This window comes from Hyla sarda, chromosome 3 (genome assembly GCF_029499605.1).
Source record: "Hyla sarda isolate aHylSar1 chromosome 3, aHylSar1.hap1, whole genome shotgun sequence".
Taxonomy (NCBI): domain Eukaryota; kingdom Metazoa; phylum Chordata; class Amphibia; order Anura; family Hylidae; genus Hyla; species Hyla sarda.
The window spans coordinates 374,324,702-374,345,872 of record NC_079191.1 but is presented as its reverse complement, the minus strand read 5'-3'; the positions used below and the strand labels follow the sequence as shown (position 1 = coordinate 374,345,872).

The window sequence follows — 21,171 nt, the reverse complement described above, 5'->3', positions numbered from 1 at the left end:
CAAACTGCCCATCTGATCAATAAATACACAAATAAGAAAAGGTATCACTAGCATAACTTATATGTCTGCAACATCAGGCAGCGTTCATGTTATTGTTATATTTTACGGTTTTATCGATTGTTGGTAAATATATCTCGGTATGACGTCTATTGTAACCTTTGGCATAATGGCTATTTTGAACTCTATGCAATCGAAATTCCCAGATGTCAGATTTTCATACAGTATTTATTGTAGTTCCTTATCTTGTCTTTATCTAAGATGAGGTATCCAAGGCAATTTCCATTGCTCTGTGGGGTCCATAAAACCAAAGCAGACCTGTCTAAAGTACAGAATTCTGATAACGCCAATAATCTAGTCATGTCTAAAGCTGGCCATACATAAAGAAACATTGTATTTACCATCCTATTTCCTCTCATTTATGTTTATTAGGGAACATTCACAGGAACATAACTCACAGCAGAAATTCAGCTTGTGGATTATGTTGATACCCACTGACTTCATTGGGTCTGCAGCAAATCTGTTTGTGAATTTTACTCAGCAGATTATGTATCTGTAAATGTACCCTAATGAACATATTAGTGATTTCCAAATACCTGTGCCTGGCTTATCAGGAGAGCCCTAAAATGGTAATGGTTACTAAGCTATAAGAAATCATGTAAAATATCTTATCAGAGAAAAATGTCTATTTTCCGATTTATCAGACTCCTTTCCTCCTCCTCCCTGTCAAACTTTCATTCACTGTAAAAAACAGCTAAACTGTCTCTAGATGGATCTGCTCACTGAGTGGTACTATTACATGTTGGCCATAGAAGTCTATGGAAAGGGAAGGAGAAGTTAGCTACAGAATGAATCAAATAGAAAAGCTGCTGAAAGATCTAGTAAGTGTTATAACACACAGTGCTTGAATCAGGCACCACATAGATAGGGAATACTGCTCATCTATACAATTGATGCTAAACATGAGCATGTGTAAAACACAACACACACTGTGCATACAGCATTATACATCACAATAATGTGCAGCGCTTTAGCCAAACCTTCTATCTATATCCCAAACTCAATCTGCCCATAATAGTCTTTATTGTGCATGGTCAAAAGACTTATATTTGGTAATGGATGAATACTCCTCTACTACGGTACAGTATATACAGTACATATGAGCTAATGAAAGTCCTGCTAATGAAAGTATTGATACCATACAAGCCAAGGCAACCACGTGAATTAAAAATACAGGTTAAGAATCCCACAGGACGCATTTCATTTCTCATTTGTCTCCCAGGACACAAGGAAATAGTTTTTCCCCTTCTTGTGCCTTCAGCAGGTCACTGGGGTCTTATTGATTTATGCTTTCCTGCCTTGGCCAGAAATCGCACCCGTATACATGTACCACTACCTTCTTATGCCAGCGTAGCACTCCTATGTCTAACAGAGCACTAGACATTACACTCAGCTCTGCTTCATTTTAGATTAACATTTCTAGTATTTATAAAACAATAGTGTGTAGACAAATCTATACAATACAGCAGCCAGTAGGGGGTGATGCCGATCAAGCAAAATATTATTAAAAGTAATATAGCTATAGGTACCTACCTACCTATCTATCTCATATCTATCTATCTCATATCTATCTATCTATCTATCTCATATCTATCTATCTCATATCTATCTATCTCATATCTATCTATCTATCTATCTATCTCATATCTATCTATCTATCTATCTATCTCATATCTATCTATCTATCTATCTATCTATCTCATATCTATCTATCTATCGGTCCATATAATAGTTTGGTATCAACTAAAGTGCTGGCTGACTTATTCTTTGTCTGTATTGCACATACGGGGGAGTGGCTACCTCCATGTTCGCCTTGCACCCCCCCCCCACCTCTATCAGGTGTGTATATAAGGTGTCTTGGATATTCCAGACCCTGCCATGCTTACTGAACTGTTCACACAGAGGCATATACACAGTGTAGGGTCCGTCCCAGGAGGCTACCTTATCGCGGTGGGACGGTCCAAGCTATTTGACCGCCGGCGGAGACAAATTTGCGAGCTAAGTGCCTCACTATTTCATAGTTTCACATTTGCATCTATTACACCATAGCTGTATAGCTCTCCATGTTTTAACTGCATATTCATGTTTCACCTATATCCTTGTGCTGGCAGTGTGCTGCTGCATTCTTCTATTGCTGTATATCTATCTATCTATCTCATATTTATCTATCTACATTTAATTGTGCCAAAAGCCAATGTTGTGTTGTGTGTATGGCAGCTTATGCTGTTTTTATTGTTAACATCTCTTTAGTTTAAAGGGGTTATCCAGGAAAAAACTTTTTTTTTATATATCAACTGGCTCCAGAAAGTTAAACAGATTTGTAAATTACTTCTATTAAAAAATCTTAATCCTTTCAGTACTTATGAGCTTCTGTAGTTAAGGTTGTTCTTTTCTATCTAAGTGCTCTCTGATGACACGTGTCTCGGGAACCACCCAGTTTAGAAGCAAATCCCCATAGCAAACCTCTTCTAAACTGGGCGATTCCCAAGACACATGTCATCAGAGAGCACTTAGACAGAAAAGAACAACCTTAACCTCAGAAGCTCATAAGTACTGAAAGGATTAAGATTTTTTAATAGAAGTCATTTACAAATCTGTTTAACTTTCTGGAGCCAGTTCATATAATATATATATATATATATATATATATATATATAACGTTTTTTCCTGGATAACCCCTTTAAGGGAGACCCTCCTTTTTATTAATAGTTTCTATTTTATTTTGCTATTAGTAGCCTATTCTTAACTTCTGACATCGCACAAGCAGTGCAGGCCTAAAAATACTGCGCTTATGGTGTTATTTTAAAGGAGTCTTCTAGAAACAGAAAAAGGTGGCTGTGCCACACCTGGATTATAAGCACAGCTCTATAAAAGTGGATAGGCTTGATCTGTAATGCCAAATATAACCTTTTAGGCAGGTGTGGTGCCATTTCAGATAGAAAGCAGCCATGGTTTTCTTATGCTGGACAAACCTTTCACTTGTAGCAGGAGAGCATGCAGTAAGCTTAATGTGAATCTCTACTGCACAGGGTAAGATGTCCTATATGTACATGAGAAGTAGCACTATATTGGGTCATTAAATAAACTGTATATGGTATTTACATCAGTTTTCCCCTATGCAGCATCCAGCTTTCATTTTCAGTTTTCCCTGAGCTAGTGGTAGTGCCTAGTCTCTGCACGCACAGAAGAATTGATCCTGCACCCCTATATATCTACAGCACACCCTCAGAAGCAGCATGGAGGACATTTTAGAGCAGTACTCTCGCACTGCCCTTTTTCATAGACTTCTATGGGCATTTTAGTGGCAGAGACACATTTTAGCAGTTTTTTGAAAAGAATGAAAAATTTAGGAGAAAGGTGGAAAGGATTCTGCTAAGTTCCGAAATAGATTTTTTTTTGTCCTGATAAGATATATTGTTTGCTTGTGCTATCGATTTATGCAATGCAAGTGTAGTTGGCCCTACACTTTAGATAGCTGTGAGCCAAATGCAGTATTTATATTCCAGATTCCACCATATCTCTCCCAGTTCCACCATAAACATGCACACTTGCGAGGGTGTGCATGTGTTTTCAATGGGAAACAGATTACATTCACTAGCAACAAAAAGAAGGGCTGATACCATCCATTAAGAGAGGGTTGAGGGGTCACTACATACTTTGACTGGTCCTGACAAAATTGGCCGGTTTGGCTGGCAATAATCTTCTGTGTACATTACAACTAGTTTTAGACACAGCATCTGAGTGCCAGCTGGTCAGAAGAAATCCCCATCACAACTGCACAATAGCGCTGCAGCATGTACCCTCATATGACCTGACACAGCCTTCAATACAGGGATGATGTTTACCTTCCTGAAGGATCGATGCAGATATACGAGGGCATCAAACTCTGCGGCAATTCTATCAAGTTAATGTTTTACAAGGTAAAATAGATGAATGTCACATGATCTCTTCAGAAAAGAAAGCTCAAGCTGGTATTACAACCAGAAAGACATCCCGCTTATCATAGTGTTTTTCCATAGTGTCTTAATGTGCATTTTTATTGGCCAAAAACCCTGCAGGCGGATGTTATACTATATTCTATAGTAAGCTATAAGTACAGTGACCCCTCGACCTATGATGGCCCCGACATACGATAATTTCAACATGCGATGGCCTCTCAGAGGCAGCATCAACATACGATGCTTTTGTATGTCGGGGCCATCGCATAAACGGCTATCCGGCAGCGCTGACTGCTTCAGCTGCCACCGGATAGTCGTTTACGGTGCCCCGTGTGGTCCGCTGACGATCACTTACCTGTCCTCGGGGCTCCGGCGCGTCCTCTTCGGGATCCGCTGCATCGTCGGCGCTCTCTATCGTCGTCATTACGTCGCTGCGCACGCCGTCCTGTCATCCAATAGGAGCGGCGTGCGTAGCGACGTGATGGCGGCGTCGGAGAGCGAGGATGCCGGGGAAGCAGAGGCCTTGCCGGAGCATCGGGGTCACCTCGGGGACGCGGCGACAGCGATGGACGGCGACATCCCGGGCAGAGGTGATGAGCGGTGACGGTCCGGAGCGGCGGGGACAGGTGAGTACAACTTCCTCTAACAGTGGTCTACAACCTGCGGACCTCAAGATGTTGCAAAACTACAACACCCAGCATGCCCGGACAGCCGTTGGCTGTCCGGGCATGCTGGGTGTTGTAGTTTTGCAACATCTGGAGGTCCGCAGGTTGTAGACCACTGTCCTATACTTTACATTGCACGGATCCCTCAATATATGATGGTTTCAACAAACGATGGTCCGTTTGGAACGGATTACCATCGTATGTTGAGGGACCACTGGTACACTATTTAAAAAAATCATTCATGCATGAATGACCAGGGCTGGGGTAAAAAACTAAATAAAAATTATCCTGACCTTTGGGTTTGATGCTGACCCAGTGCCCCCCCCCCCCCCCCCCGTGTTCTGGAAATTCTACAATGGCGTCCCATACATTGTGCACCTGATGCTGCAGCCCATCATTGGCCTCAGCAGGAAGTGACCAGAGGTCAGGGATCGACTGCAGGGTCATGTGCAGTACTTCTGGCAGGGAAATGCCGAACTGAGGGGTGAGTACAATTATATTTCCTTGCCCAGTAAGCATTTTTTTTTCAATTTTTGGAAAGCAACTTTAAAGGGGGCTTTTCCAGGAAGCAAAGTTGGTAGCAAAGTCCATCCAAGAGCAGGCAGAGCAGGAAGAAATTACATGGGGTAAACATACTGGTCAGGAACTAGCTGGGATTGAGATCTGTAGACTGCCAGTGCGGGAGAAAAGGATTTGACTGCAGTCAAACACAGGAAGATGCTGGACACAGGGGGAGATTTACCAAAACCTGTCCAGAGGGAATGTTGGTGAGTTGCCCATAGCAACCAATCAGATTGCATCTTTTTACATTTTTAGAGGCCTTTTCAAAAATGAAAAAAAGCAATCTGATTGGTTGCTATGGACAACTCACCAACTTTCCCTCTGGACAGGTTTTGATAAATCTCCCCCTGTATCTCTCAAAGAGGCAGCACACAACTGAAAAGATTACAGTGTACTTCCACGTGACTAATTCTGGCTGTCTGTGGCATCTCCTACCATGACATCACCCATCTGTGTGACATCAACTTATTTTAACATTCACATCCAAGAGCCCTATGGATAAATAAGGCAAAATAGGCAGCCGCCTAGAGCACCCTCTTGACGGAGGGGCACCGTTCCGAACCACTCGCTCAGCCAGCAGCATAATGAGGAGGTTTGTAACAGTGTGTCCCCAGTAGTAAGCTAATTACATGAGGAGGGGGCTTGTTATAGTGTGTCACCCCAGTAGTAAGCTGGGGCATGTCAAAGGGCGGACAAATGGGCGGAGTCAAGGAGGTGGCAAAATTAGCTTGATGCTGTATTGCATTGTTCTGCCAGGCTCCCCAGGCATGTGTGTGTGAACTTCAAAGTTTTCAATACTGAAAATTGCCATTGCTGTCCACCAATGCCCTGGATTTTATTTAAAAAAAAAAAAAAAAACTCATCATCCATCAGGGTCCCAGAAATGTGGTCCATTAGGTTTCTGCTTCAGTTATTGTGTGTTGTATTCTGGTAATCCTCTCACCAGTCTAGCTAGTATTGATGACCTCTTCTGTCTGTCTGCTGCCTGCCTTGACCTCCGCTAGTCTACCATTTACAAAGAAGTTTTTAATTTTGGAGTTGTCAAACCTTCTACTAGCTATTACTATATCAACTAATATCAACCTGAGGATTCCCAGTGAGAAAATCCACATTTCCTCATGGTGGTTGAGATAATGAGTACACGACCCATTACACGAACCTTTGCACCCTGTTTAACCGATGTCCAATCCATTAGTGACCCAAAGGGTTCACTTCTCCAGTAAGCCATTGATACAACGGTACATATGTTTTATTATAAAAAGATTTGTGTATTAAAAAAGATGCGTGGGCATGGCAAAGTGCAGTCTAAATAGAATTGTATATCATGGCCAGACTACAGGCTACTTTCTACTTATTGATATTAATATTTTTCTCTTTCAACTATTATTACAAAATATAGCCTTACTTTTATTACCAGGTGAATTTCAACTACTTTGAGCTTTTATGTCTCACAGTCCTCAAAGCAAAAGAAAAAGCAAAAACATTTGGCAAAAGAACATTTGGAAATCTTTTTGAAACATCAATGGCACCAGTTTTGGTCCTGAAAGATGGAGGACAAAAGGGTCAATGTGCCCTCTTATACTTACAATGTGACTCTCTTTTTGCCCTCTTTAGAAAAGGTTTTCACCTGTCCAGTATCTTGGCACATATTTGGTCTTTATTAACTAAGGAATTGTATCTTTTCTTTGCTGGATTTGTATTTTGGTGCGAGACCCCAATATATATATATTTTTTGTGTTTTTATCATGTTTTGAGGACTTATCCATTCTTTTTAGGCATATCTAATACATTTTTAGTAATCGTGTTTTGTGAGGGTTTACAGTTCTGTGACAGGATACCACATGATTGACTAGCACAGATGGAGATGCAGGGAGTTTCACATACTTGCCCGGTGCAGTGGGTATGGTGCAACTGCGCATGCGCTACCTCACTGCATGGAAAGGATTGGCGCATGAAAAAGGAGGATGTATTGCACAGCAATGAGGTGGAACCAAGCTTGTGTACAGGGGATTTTTGAAGTGTGAAATTTAGAAAAGCACTTACATTTGACAATTTCTTGTACTGGGGTACATATCGGGTTGTGGGAATACCCCTTTAAATATACAGTGATACTACTGTAGCTTAAATTAATAAATAAAAAAATGGCAGCCTAAGGCTTTGTTCACATGTGTTGGATGTAATGGAGATTTCTGCAAGCATTTTGCCCTCAATACATGTAAATGGGGTTTTGTAACCTCTTTCATATGCACTGGAAAATTTCAATGCAGAATAAAAGAATTTCATACTAAGAATTCAGTACCGTCAACAGTCAAATCTTATTTACTTGCCCAGATTCTGCACAGACACATCCAGGATTAGTCCCACAAAGTGACAGTGGGGCCGATTCTTGTGCCGATACGGGTCACTTCAAACGGCGCATCCTAGGTGCATGCTGCTCGCCATCTGCCACTGAATTAATTTCTATGACCCCTGCTCCTAACCTCAGATGACCTCTCACAGGCTGGCATGTATTTCTTTGGAAAGCATTAGGTAATACTAATTATGGTTTCGCTCATGTCCCCAATGGTGCAAAAGCATGGGGAAGAAGAGGAACGTGAAACACTGAAATAATGAGTGGAGGACTGGGGAAATATTCCTTACCTACTACACCTGCTTGTCATAACTTGTAGAGCCAATATGTTGACAAGCTGCGGGAAATAGCTTTGTAATAGAGCAATCTCACTCTGGGTCTCAGTGGATTTTACCTTCTCTAGTCTCTCAAAGACTCAATTCCCGAAACCTAATAATTCCCTTATCTGGACTGGAAATACAATGTAATAAATCACAGCACCATTATGATATAAAAATATATTATTTTCCTGTGTGTGTGATTTTATAAGACATCTCATCGATTCCCTAAATGTATTGCATTGTTTTATGCGGTAATTCCTATTTTGTAATCTGGCAACTCTTAGGTGGTCCTATTAATTCTGGACTAAAGAAACTTTAATGAATATCAAATTATTTGCATTATTGATCCATTTGCCAAGATTTGTCAGATTAGTGGCTGTATGTAAAAAAGATTTATTGGTTATTCCCATAATGGCTTATCGCTAGGATATGGCATCGCTTTATGATCAGTGGGAGGCCGTCCTGTGGGACCCACCGATTCCTGGGAATGAAGACCACAGCACTAACTGCAGACTATCTTCAATAAAATGCACAGCTTGGTGGTGAGGAACGCCACTGTATAGTGAAAATCAGTAAAGGGACCACAGATTAGCACTGCAATCTCTTAGTATTTTCACTGGGGTCAGACTTCTATGGATCCTAAAGTGATGGCATATTCTAGCAAGATGGGAATACCACTATAAACCCTTTTTTTTATCAACTGGTGCCAGAAAGTTAAACAGATTTGTAAATTACTTCTATTTAAAAATCTTTATCCTTCCAGTACTTATTAGCTGCTTTATACTACAGAGAAAGTTCCTTTCTTTTTGGATTTCTTTTTTTTTTCTGTCCACGGTGCTCTCTGCTGACACCTCTGTCCATTTGTAGGAACTGTCCAGATTAGAATCATATCCCCATAGCAAACCTATCCTGCTCTGGACAGTTCCTGACAAGTACAGGTGACAAGTCAGGTTCCTGACAAGTACAGAGAGCACAGTGGACAGAAAGAAAAAAGAAATCCATATTGAAAGGAACTTTCTCTGCAGTTAAAAACAGCTAATAAGTACTGGAAAGATAATAATTTTTAAATAGAAGTAATTTACAAATCTGTTTAACTTTCTGGCACCAGTTGATTAAAAACAAAATGTTTTCCACCGGAGTACTCCTTTAAATGTATTGTCCCACCACTATGATTTATCCCCTATCCACAGATAGTGAATGAGTGTATGGATTTAGGGGATCAGATTACTGAGACCCTCCTTAATTTTTAGAATAAGGGACCTCAAGCTCCTGGGAGCGCCTCCAAACAATTTTGTTCCCCTTATGGAGAGGGGTAAGCTACAGCCAGACACCTCTGGCCTCAGCTTATCCCTCCTAGAACAAAAGGGTGGGGCAGTAAAAATCCAACAAGACAAACCTTTCTCTCCACCAACATCATCTGCCGGTGGAGAGTCGAGAGCCTGCCATACACCTTAAAGAGGTGGCTGAGCCTACTGGTGGTGGGTTTGGCAACTTTTGTATACGCGTCACATTAGTGGACTGTAACTTCTGAAACATTCTTTTTAACTATAATTTAATGTAATGTTTCATGCATTAATATAGACAGCTCAGGGGTGTATCAGTAGTCGATCATTTCAAGCAATAGGCCAATGGAATAAGCAGACCATGTAGTATGTTGAGCATAAGAGGTCAGAAATATCAGATGAGTGCCCAATGGTTTTGACCAGTCAGTTGGACCCTTTCATTCAGGAAATTAGTGGTGGTCTCAGATCAAAGAGCCTTGGAGTCTTCTCAGAGTTACATATTAAAAGATCCTTTTTACAGAATTTCCTCAAAATCTCACTCCGTCTGTACTTCTTCCCACAACCGCAATCCACCATAACTGCTCGTATACACAATCACTCAATAGGGCCAACATAATAATCCAATTACACAACAAGGATGAATATGGAGGTGGAAAACATTGCTCTTGTTGCACTGAAACTGATGATCTCAGTGTTCCTGTCCATCATATTTCTCTTTTAAATCTTTCATAGTTAACATAATGACATCAATAGGAATTGAGTTTCACTTGTAATATGTTGCTGGCTTTGTGGGGATCAATACTGATATAATAAAACACGGCCAACATATTCAATGTAATAAAGAAACACTGTACATTACCAACAAGCATAGGCAATAAAGAAGTGGCCTAAGTAGCCACCTCCATCGTTATGCCCTAACAATTATCAATGCCCTAAACAGTTTCTTCTATTTCAACATAGTATCTTGCACCTCTAATAGTATGGGCACCTCAAAATGTATAGCAAGACCCTATTAGGCAGGGTACATGAAGGACTGGACACATCTAACTAAAGGTCTCCACGTTAGTGACAAGTCATCCCATCAATGTCAATGGGACTGACCAACTCTTCAATATTTTTATTTTCTGGGAAATAAGCCACCACCAGTACCCCCTTCTTCATTTTCAACACATAAATATGTGGCTGGGGTAAACCGAAGAGATTGCTGTCAGCCGAACATGAGCACCTTAACGCTAGTTTTATAAGATAGAAGCACAGATACAACTCAGTGCCCATTGTAAACCTGACTGTTCCACCCAACCATGAGTCTAATGACCCGAACTAACAGCATCATGTGAACAAGTTTAGGCCAGTAAATGCGCAGACTCTTGGCTGTAATACAGGTACCCAGGTACAGAAATGCACCCATATTACATTGTGTGCAATAGTCATGTGTACAGTTGTCTTTTGACAAAAAATTACGGTATATTTTTACAGAATTACTGCTTTACCAAAACCAAAGAAGGAGAACAGTACTATTAACCCCTTAACAACACAGGAAATGGTAATTTTCCATCTACAGAGCCATGTGGGGTATGTTTTTTGCAGGACCAATTCCACTTTGCAATGAGATCCTTTATTTTACCATAGAATATACTGTGAAAGAGAAAACAAATTGTTATTGAAAAAAAAATCCCCAAAAAGGGATCAATAGCGTAGTCCCAGCAGCTATCCCGTGGAGGGATAGCAAGGAAATAAAATGTAGTAGTATTTTGAGTATTTTTTCAGTGGAGGGAATTTTTTGCACACCAATAAAGAGCACCCCTATATGGAGAAATGGAGCATTACACGGTGCTCGTTAAAATCAATGATCAATCCATGCATAGGTAGGCGAAACCCTGCAAAGTAAGAGAGTAAGGGCTCATTCACATTGACGTCGGGCTACGCTAATGGAGCTCTGTCAGCAAGTCCATTTTGCACTATTATATTTCTCCGCTAAACTACTGGATCACCGACAGACCTCATTCACGTCAATGGGATCTGTCGGGACTAGGTGGTGACGCAGTGGTGTCAGTTGTGCTCCAACCCGTTTTGGGGCCGTTAGGTGCAAGATAAAGAGCCAAATGGACCGAGAACGGGATGGAACACAACAGCAATGAACCTAGTCTAATTTCTTTCCCTTCTAGCTGGCAGTTGAGGGTTCTGTTTGAGAGCAACGTCACACAGAGTCTGTTCCTGGCAGAAATACTGAGCTGGACGATTGACTCGAATGGGGGCCGTCTGGTTTTCCATTGGCGTTTGTTGTTTTGTAGGATTTGAGCGGCAAAAAATAAACTAATTTGGCAAAAAAAAAATTCTACGCTCAAGTCTTGCTGTTTTGATGGATTCAGTGAATGGAGTTCTGATGCTGATGTGAATGAGGCCTAAGACGCTGCACTTTCCCTTGTGATCTGACTAAACAACAAATTCGACAAACTCCACGTATGTTGTTTTTTGTGGTTTGTCGCTGCTACTGAAAGAGTAATTCCTTACTAAGCCAAAACAAGTTGTGTAGAAATTGACAGGGGGAGGTTAGAGCAGCCGCAGGAACATAGTAGTAACATAAGCAGTGTATAAATGTGAATACCTTAGCTACGTCGATGTTCTCTGCTACCATGTAAGTAAAGTTGATGTTCACCAGGTCTGTCCCGGAGCAGACGCATACTATCTGGCCTTCTAGTTCATTCTCTGCTTTTCCCACAGACTCCAGTGCAGACAGTATTTTTGGATCCTGGAACGGAGCAGAAACATCACAAAGTTTGTTTAAACATCTACACTTCTTTACAACCAATGTCTATATCGGTGTTTCCCAATCAGTGTGCCTCCGGCTGTGGCAAAACTACAACTCCCAGCATGGGAGTTGTAGTTTTGCAACAGATTGAGGCACCCTTGTTGGGAAACACTGTTCTATATATATACAGCGGAAGGCTATAAGCTAATTGAAAGGTAACAGCCAATTGCACTTCCAGTCATGTATCAAAGCTTTATTGGGCATTGATGCAATGGCGCTAAAAACACCATTTCTATTTATTCCGGAGCAGAGATATTTTGCATACCTTTTCCCAGAGAGCATTGCCGTAAAGACTCCCAATATGAATCAACTGGATCTCTCCAAAGACAATCAATACCTTGGGCGAGTAACTTTTGCAAAAAAAAATTGCCAGCGTTTCAAAGCAAAAAAAAATGCCAGGAATTGAAGGTAATATATCATTTGCAATATGTTCTTTTTTGCATATTTTTTAAGAAGTTTTGGGCATGTATTATTTGCACAATATATACAAAAAAACACACATTTCTTAATTAAAATGGCGTGCTGCATGTTTTTAAAGGAATTTCACCTTGTTTACACCATGTGCTTAATTTTTTTTCAAAAAGTGGAAGTGGCATTGGAAAAGAGAGTCAGGGCTTAATCTGCCCCCCAAAAAATGTAAGTATGTGCAGAAAAGTGTTTGGCGTCCCCCAATACTTATCAGCTGCTAGAAAAAAGAAACTGTCCAGAGCATGGAGATTTGTTTCTGCTCTGGACAGTTCCTGACACTGACAGAGGTGGCAGCAGAGAGCACTGTGGTCAGACTGTAAAGAACTTCCTCTGTAGTATCCAGCAGCTGAAAAGTACTGGAATTGCTTAAGATTTTTAAATAGAAGTAATTTACTAAGCAGTATTAGTTCATTTCTGGCAGCAGTGCGGGTGAAGAGCATTAAAAAAAGTGGTCACTTACTTTATTTTGTGTAGTAGTTTCAAAATTATATCCTTTATTTCTTCTTTCTATTGCTATTATGGTGCTGTGCCCCATGGATGCAGGGAGCCAGCTCCCCGAGCTCGCCTGTCTCCACAATATTCCTTGCCTGTCTTTGCTAGCCTGCGGGGGCTGAAGGATCTGCTCTCTGAGCAGAGCGCAGGCACCGCTGCGTTTCGGGTGTTGCGAGGAAGCAGCGCCTGAGCTCTGCTCAGATTATCTTCCACATTAAATGTCAGTGTCCAGAGTTTTGACCATTCCTCTATTTTACCTAAATCATTTTCCATTTGGCGTATCCCTAAGGAACATCCACCCTGTTACAAATCTTCACGTCATCAGCAAAATGACTAATACTTTAAAACTTTACTATCGAGACCTTTTGCAATATCACTAATAAAGAAAATAAACTAAATTTGGTCCCTGAGGTCCCCACTGGTGACAAGACCTTGCTCTGAATATTCTCCATTGACTACAACCCTCTGTTGTCTTTCACACAGCCACTGCCTAATCCACTCAACAATATGGGAGTCCAAGCTCAATGACTGTAGTTTATTCATAAGTCTTCTATGTGGGACAGTGTCAAAAGCTTTCCTAAAATCTAGATATGCGCTGTCTACTGCCCCTCCGCCATCTATTATTTTAGTCGTCCAATCAAAAAATCTATAAGATTAAAATCTGATAGCCGCATGACGAATGTTTTCTTTTTTACATTACTTTAATTCTCCTTTTTCTCCCATTTTTCTGCATGAAATGATCTTCTCTTCAGTCGAGTGATTTAGGTGGCATCTACACATTAGTACAATGGTTCTTTAGTATCTGACATTTCACGCTCATTATTATAAGGTCGCTTACGGTCTGATGTCATTTGCAGTTCTTAGGAATTATCAGCTTTCTACCGAGCTGGATCTCCTCTTCTTTCATGTCTTATTTAGCAGTCAAAAAAATAATAATCTAAAGGATTTTATCTCGAATGTTCACATATAATAAAGGGAAAATAGAAAATGAGATAACCTTTCTGAAGTTAATTAAACCGGCGCAACACAGCAAGGTGCTTCTGTGCAAGACATAAAAAAGTATGTATATCAGATGACATTACCTTTGGTACCATGCCGGTGCGTATACTGTTGATCAGAGAGCATTCCAAGACCTGGCCTTCCTAGAAAGGAACATAATAAGACAACCTGAGGTAAATCAAAGCAATGTAGATAGTATTGGGAATAATATATGTTTATAAACATGCAAAATGTACATCAATGTGTATGCATTAAAAGAGTTGTCTAGTTTACAAATTGAACGCCTACTGTCAGGCTTCCCTACGTATCAGTGATTTCCAACCAGTGTGCCTCCAGCTGTTGCTAAAGGCTGTCCAGGCATGCTGGGAGTTGGTGGGATACTAGTTGGTAAACACAGATCAAGTATATAGCTATGAGATTTGCCAAGCAGACATAATAATGTTTTGTGCTGATAAAGTTTGATATTTCTGTTTGATATTTCTTCTTCTTATTATTATTTATTGATTGATTTCTTTTTTGCCTATATTGTGCAGCACAGGCTATTTGAAAATAATGCAGAAGTTCTTTTGTATGCTTGGTGCTTACCTGATTTAGTTGATGTGGCAGGCCTGGTTGGAAAACACTGCTACAGAGTAGAGTTGATCCTTTGAGTTTTGAACAAGAGGACACTTTGCAATCTACATATTTTCAAGAGACCCTTCTAAGCCTTGTTCACATCTGTTTCAGGGGCTCCTTCACGGACTCTGTACAGGGACAGAAAATGGAGCCAGCTGGTCCGTTGCACAATGAACCTTGGCGGATGCCATTGACTTTTATAGGGTCAGTCTGATTTCTATTTATCAGGATCTGACTGGACAAAAAATTACAGATTTTATTTTTTTTGTCTGCCCAGGTCCTGCTAAATATACAGATACTGTGACGGAGCTCCGACACAGATGTGAACGTAGTCTAACTAATAGAATTGTCCAAATAAAATACAAAATCTAATTTCAATTCAATTGTCCAAATTGAAAAAAATCAATTAAAGGAGTTATCTGGGGAGCAGGACAGGTATGACCTTATCCACTTAGTGTAGATCATCGGGTGTGGGAAAAAACACATCTGCAGCCTGTGGCCAATTGCCGCATGATTTAAAAAAAAAAAGCCGTGGACAGACAATTAGAAATCAAGGGGCAAAACACTTTTGCCCTTCCCTTTAGTGATTGGTCGAAGTCCCAGCACCCGGATTCCCACCAACTAAACCCTATGACATCACAGTGATATGTCACTAGTATTTACAAATTACTGGTATCCTTTAAAGAGCTATTGTCATTTAAAAAAATTACTTTTAAGTCAACTAGACATGTTCTGATCAGTCGGGGTCTCGGTGCTGAGACCTCCTCTAATCTCTAGATAAAGCCGGAAGAAGCGAGATGCTAAGCACTTCACTTCCCGGCTCGCCATTACAGAAGATGGGCTCCACAAGACAAACAATAGAAATGTCTTCTGCAACCAGTTGTATCAAGTGATAAGCCGGAGAGTGAAGGGCACTGCAGCGAGCATTTACCGGATATATCTTTGGATCAGAGGGGGTCTCAGTGCTAAGATTCCAAACTGATCAAAACTTCTAACATGTAAAAAAAAATTATGTGACAGTAACTCTTTAAATCCATTGAGAGCTATAACGGCAGTCATATTGGTTTTCATCCGGTTATAATTAAGAAAATTATAAATAAAATTTGTGGGAATCATACAGAGAGAAGATCTTCTATTAACACTACAAACCTTTCCTTCACTTTTCCACGTGAGAAAGAAGCCAAACTCGTCTACTTTAAAAAGGCAATTTGGTTCAAATACAAATGATTCCTGAAATAAACATAAAATAATCCTCAGTAAAGAACATGAAAAATAAGATAGATAGATATGAGATAGATGATAGATAAATGATAGATAGATAGATATGAGATAGATAGATAAGAGATAGATAGATAGATATGAGATAGATAAAGTAGATGATAGATAGATATGAGATAGATAGATAAGAGATAGATAGATAGATATGAGATAGATAGAGAGATAGGAGATAGATAAGAGATAGATAGATTGATAGACAGATATGAGATAGAGAGATAGATAGATATGAGATAGAGAGATAGATATATAGAGATAGAGAGATAGATAGATAATAGATAGATGTGAGATAGATAGATAGATAGATAAATAGATAGATATGTGATAGATGATATATAAATAGATATGAGATAGATAGATATGAGATAGATAGATATGAGATAGATAGATAGATATGACATAGAAAGCTAGGTAGATAGATATGTGATAGATATGAGATAGATAGATAGATAGATAGATATATAGATATGTGATAGATAGATATGAAATAGATAGATATATAGATATGTGATAGATAGATATGAGATAGATAGATAGATATGAGAGAGATAGTTATGAGCTAGATAGATATATAGATAGATAGATAGATATGAGATAGATAGATATGAGATAGATAGATAGATAGATAGATAGATAAATAGATATGAGATAGATAGATAGATAGATATAAGATAGATAGATAGACATGAGATAGATAGATATGGGATAGATAGATATGAGATAGATAGATAGATAGATATAAGATAGATAGATATGAGATGATAGATAGATATGAGATAGATAGATATAAGATGATAGATAAAGATAGATAGATATGAGATGATAGATAGATATAAGATAGATAGATATGAGATAGATAGATATAAGATAGATAGATAGATATGAGATGATAGATAGATATAAGATAGATATGAGATGATAGACATATAGATATAAGATAGATAGATAGATATGAGATGATAGATAGATATAAGATAGATATGAGATGATAGACATATAGATATAAGATAGATAGATAGATATGAGATGATAGATAGATGATATATATAGATTTATACACATTCGTATTAACATATAGGGGGATATACTAATGTTTGCTGAGTGTCTGACATGCCGACAGCATTGTGTGTAGTGTATATATGTAAGAGGAATATGCCAATCAGCTCATTAACATGCCACCGGTCCATTGCTTAAAATTCTCCACACATGGTGCTCTCTGCAAGGAGAACACCTCCCCCCTGACTGTATTTTTGCGATATTTACTATGTCAGTGCATGTTAGCTTATAATTTGGGCCTCTACTCGTGTACTACGCTGTCCAGATGCAGAATGCACAGTAATTAGCATTTCCGTGTAGCTTGTTCCAATACTGCGCCAGAAATGCACCTTTTTCATTCGTAAATTTGCTGGAGTAGTGTCCTTAAGATGCACACGAGGGGACAAAAATGTGGTGCGAGCCTAATAGAGCATTCCCCCCTTAGTGTATGTGTACACATCCAACTCATTATGGGAAATGGTATTGTAAAGTGCTATCACTAGGCCAGTGTTTCCCAACCAGGGTGCCTTCAGCTGTTGCACAACTACAACCCCCAGCATGCCCGGACAGCCTTTGGCTGTCCGGGCATGCTGGGGGTTGTAGTTTTGCAAGTTCTGGAGGTGCCCAGGTTGGGAAATCATTTACTTTCGTCACCCAAATCCACCTCATTACAGGATATACTGTAATCATTTCCAGTCCCCGGCCACCTCATCGCATTTTTCTCGTTGTCTCATGACTAAATACACATGACGTTCTGCAGGAGACGTACAGAAATGCACCTGTTTTCTTGTTTACAGACAGGATCCTCCTTTACCATTCAGACCTCATGACAGATTTGTCTCGGTAACAGCCATAAACCATTCAGTCTCTTACCTCTTCATATCTGTCAAACAGAGCTCCATCTTGCATGAAAGAAGGAACAGCTTTCTGCCAATTGAATTCGTATGGTTTGGCCATGTTTACTTTACAGAGGTCTGGAAGATATAACACACACAGAAATATGGAGTCATCCAACGTGCACTGTTAAAACTGAGGCAAATACAGAATTTTTTTTGACGCTCGCTGATACTTGTTACCCATCGCTTCTCAATCTTTCTCAACCAGAGCTTCACCAGTAGTTATGGAAATTACCTCCATTTATCATAAATTTTATCTCCTAAACCCAGTATTGCATTAACATAAGAACAAAATGTAGTTAAAATGGTGCTTCGCAATTAAATAAATAAACCTTGACTTACCTGCCGCCGCTCCCCCGATGCCACAGTATCACTGTCCCGTCTTCCGGTGTGGTCCTCTTTCTAGTGCTCGGGCCCAATACGAAACACACCCCCAATTAAAGAAGATCTGCGGTGTATAACATTTACCCCCTATCTGCAAGATAGGGGATAAGTGACTGATCACGTGGGGGGGTCCGAACGATGGTCCGCCCGCAATATCCTGTATGGAGTAAAGGCATTGCTGTGGCTGATGCGCATGCCATTGGCCTCACTGAGGTCAACAACATGCCTCCCTCCAATACTGCTCTATGGGAGAGGCAGGCATGCATGAACGATGTATCTCCGCCTCTCCCACAGAGATACATTGCCGACTGCATGGGAGAACTGCGGCAGAGCTTGGGCCTCGTACAGGAGATTGCGGGGGTCCCAGATTTCGGACTCCCCCACGATCAGACACTTATTCTCTACCCTGTGGATAGTTGATGAGTGTTGTACACTGCAGATCTCCTTTAAATAAAGGAACCTTGACTTACTTCCCACCGCTTCCTCTGGTTCCATCGGTATTGCTGTCCCATCCTTCTTCATGGTACCAATCACTGGACAAGACGGAACATCACTATGGCCATTGAATAGCTGAGCTTAGGTGTTATGCATCAGGACCCAGAAGCAGGGAGACCGCAGAGCGGGACAACCAGCGGCACCGGGGGAGCGGAGGGAGGTAAGTCAATATTTATCAGTTAAATTGGGACAGTTTTACGTATTGGGCTTGGGCACTAGAAAGAGGATCACACCAGAAGACAATACATTGCTGCGGCTGTAGAAGACCGCACCAAAGGATGGAACATCAATACCGGTGGCAACGTGGGGACGGCTGGAGGTAAGTCGAGGTTCATATATTTAATTGGGACTACATTTGGGGCCCGGGCAGCAGGAAGGAAACCACACCGGAAGACGGGACGGTGATACAGGTGGCATCAGGGGAGCGGTGGAAGTTAAGTCACAGTTTATTGTTTGACTTGCTGCCACCCGGGCATAAAAAGCTAACAACATTTTTTTTTCCTGAGTGCCCCTTTAATTCTGTTGCTAAACCAGAAATTGGTGCAGCCTGAGAAAAGTTAGCTTGCACACCAACTGGTAGGCTCCACATAACAATAGTTCAGAAGCGCTGCCCTCACTGATGTACACATTTTATGGACTAATTATGACTCTTATGGTCTACAGGGAAGAAACTGCTAGGGTCTAGTGTTTATTGTATTTTTTTTCAAATTTTTCCTGTAACTTGCTCTTATATTTTTTTTTAGGTCACTGGTCCCTGGGAACCTTTCTTGGAACCTGATCGGGGGTTCCCCAGACTTCACTCATTTACAGGAGGAATGTTAAACTGCTTAACGTGCTAGAAGATGCTTGGCAGTACAGACGACAATATAGCGCCAAGCAAGGATTATAGAATGCCCCTTCACTAATCTTCTTTGAGGAAGGAATAGAAGTATGGATTTCCAACCAGCTGTTATCACCAGGCCTTATATATAACTGGCCTTATATACTCTTGCAGCAGCAATGGCATAAGTAATGTGCTGTAGTATTACACATGGTTGTCCAAATAAATGCACAAAAGCAGTGAAATGCGTTGCATTTTGGGATTCATTTTGCATGTTTTACTTTAGCTGTGAATTGAGTCTGTCCTGCGCCATGCTGAGTCGGCGGTTACATTGAAGTCCTTCCTATTTATACATGTAAATACATGGGCAGGCTGGTTCTGCCAGAACAAGAGCTGCTCCAGTCAACAGAGAGAAGGTCCTATATGAGACCTCCTTTGTGATGCTAAAATGCGATGTTAGTGCATATGGGAAGGTTCTGCTGTTATGAGGCCTTCAAGCCTGGGAAGCGAACAGAAGCAGGTGGATCTCTCCCTGGCTGTCAATCAAATCCAACTTTTTTTCCTGTATAAGTCTATGCAGACTTGTACAGAAAAAGGTCAGATCTTGTGGCCAGCCGCTTGCTTCCACAGCTTAGAACTAATGATCACAGAGGGTCTCAGGAGCAAGACCCATCATGATCAAAACTTTTGAAATGTCATGTCAACATGTGAAATTTTTTCCCTGAAAAGATAATGTGTCATCTAAATAAATAAATAAATATATGCCGAAAAAATATGCCGAAACGTAGCATCACTTGGGAGTAAATAAAAGACCACTTTTTGCTCATAATTGGAGTGCCACCGCTTTTTTCTTTAGTATATTTATTATATTATAAACTGAAGATACTGGAGTATGATTTTGTTACTAACCTGTTCTTATTTCCTGATTGTAATTATAATTACCGTATTTTTCGCCGTATAAGATGCACTTTTTCTTCCCCAAAACTATGGCGAATACACCCCTATCGCGGCGGTCCCTGCGGCCATCAACGGCCGGGACCCACGGCTAATACAGGATATCACCGATCGCAGTGATGCCCTGTATTAACCCTCCAGATGCGGCGATCAAAGCTGACCGCCGCGTCTGAAGGGAAAGTGACACTATCCCGGGTGTTCAGTCGGGCTGTTCGGGACCGCCGCGATTTCACCGCCACGATTTAGCCGGGTTAGTGCTTGCAGGACACCGGGAGGGACCTTACCTGCCTCCTCAGTGTCTTCTCTGTTCAGGGATCCCCTGTATGGCCAGCGCTCTCCTTCCTCGTCATCACGTCGTCGCGTACGTGCGTCGGCGTGCGTAACGACGTGATGGCGGCGACGGAGAGCGAGGATACCCGGCCGGCAGCAGAGACGTTCCGGAGCGACGGGGACACGGCGACAGCGATGGAGCGACATCCAGGGCAGCGGTGACGGGTCCGGAGCGGCGGGGACACGTGAGTATTACCTCCTATGCAGTGGTCTTCAATCTCCAGACCTCCAGATGTTGTAAAACTACAACTCCCAGCATGCCCGGACAGCCAACGGCTGTCCGGGCATGCTGGGAGTTGTAGTTTTGCAACACCTGAAGGTCCGCAGGTTGAAGACCACTATTGGGTTCAAAATCTTTATTTTTTTAAGATTTTGCACCTATAAATTGGGTGCAGCTTATACGACTGTGCGTCCTATAGGGCGAA

The 21,171-nt window shown here is 41.0% G+C and overlaps 1 protein-coding gene across 4 annotated transcripts in view; it reads right to left on the bottom strand.

Annotated features, from left to right (window-relative positions):
* PLCB4 (phospholipase C beta 4) overlaps positions 1–21,171 on the bottom strand; it is a 326,117-nt gene that overhangs the window by 129,476 nt on the left and 175,470 nt on the right. For all 4 annotated transcript variants that reach the window (XM_056567843.1, XM_056567845.1, XM_056567846.1 and 1 more), the window contains exons 4-7: positions 17,741–17,841; positions 15,707–15,787; positions 14,026–14,085; positions 11,780–11,923 (exon numbers count right to left, since the gene is read on the bottom strand). In XM_056567843.1, coding sequence (XP_056423818.1) covers positions 11,780–11,923; positions 14,026–14,085; positions 15,707–15,787; positions 17,741–17,824 — 369 coding nt within the window. In that variant the 5' untranslated portion in view covers positions 17,825–17,841. The remainder of the gene's footprint in view (positions 1–11,779; positions 11,924–14,025; positions 14,086–15,706; positions 15,788–17,740; positions 17,842–21,171) is intronic.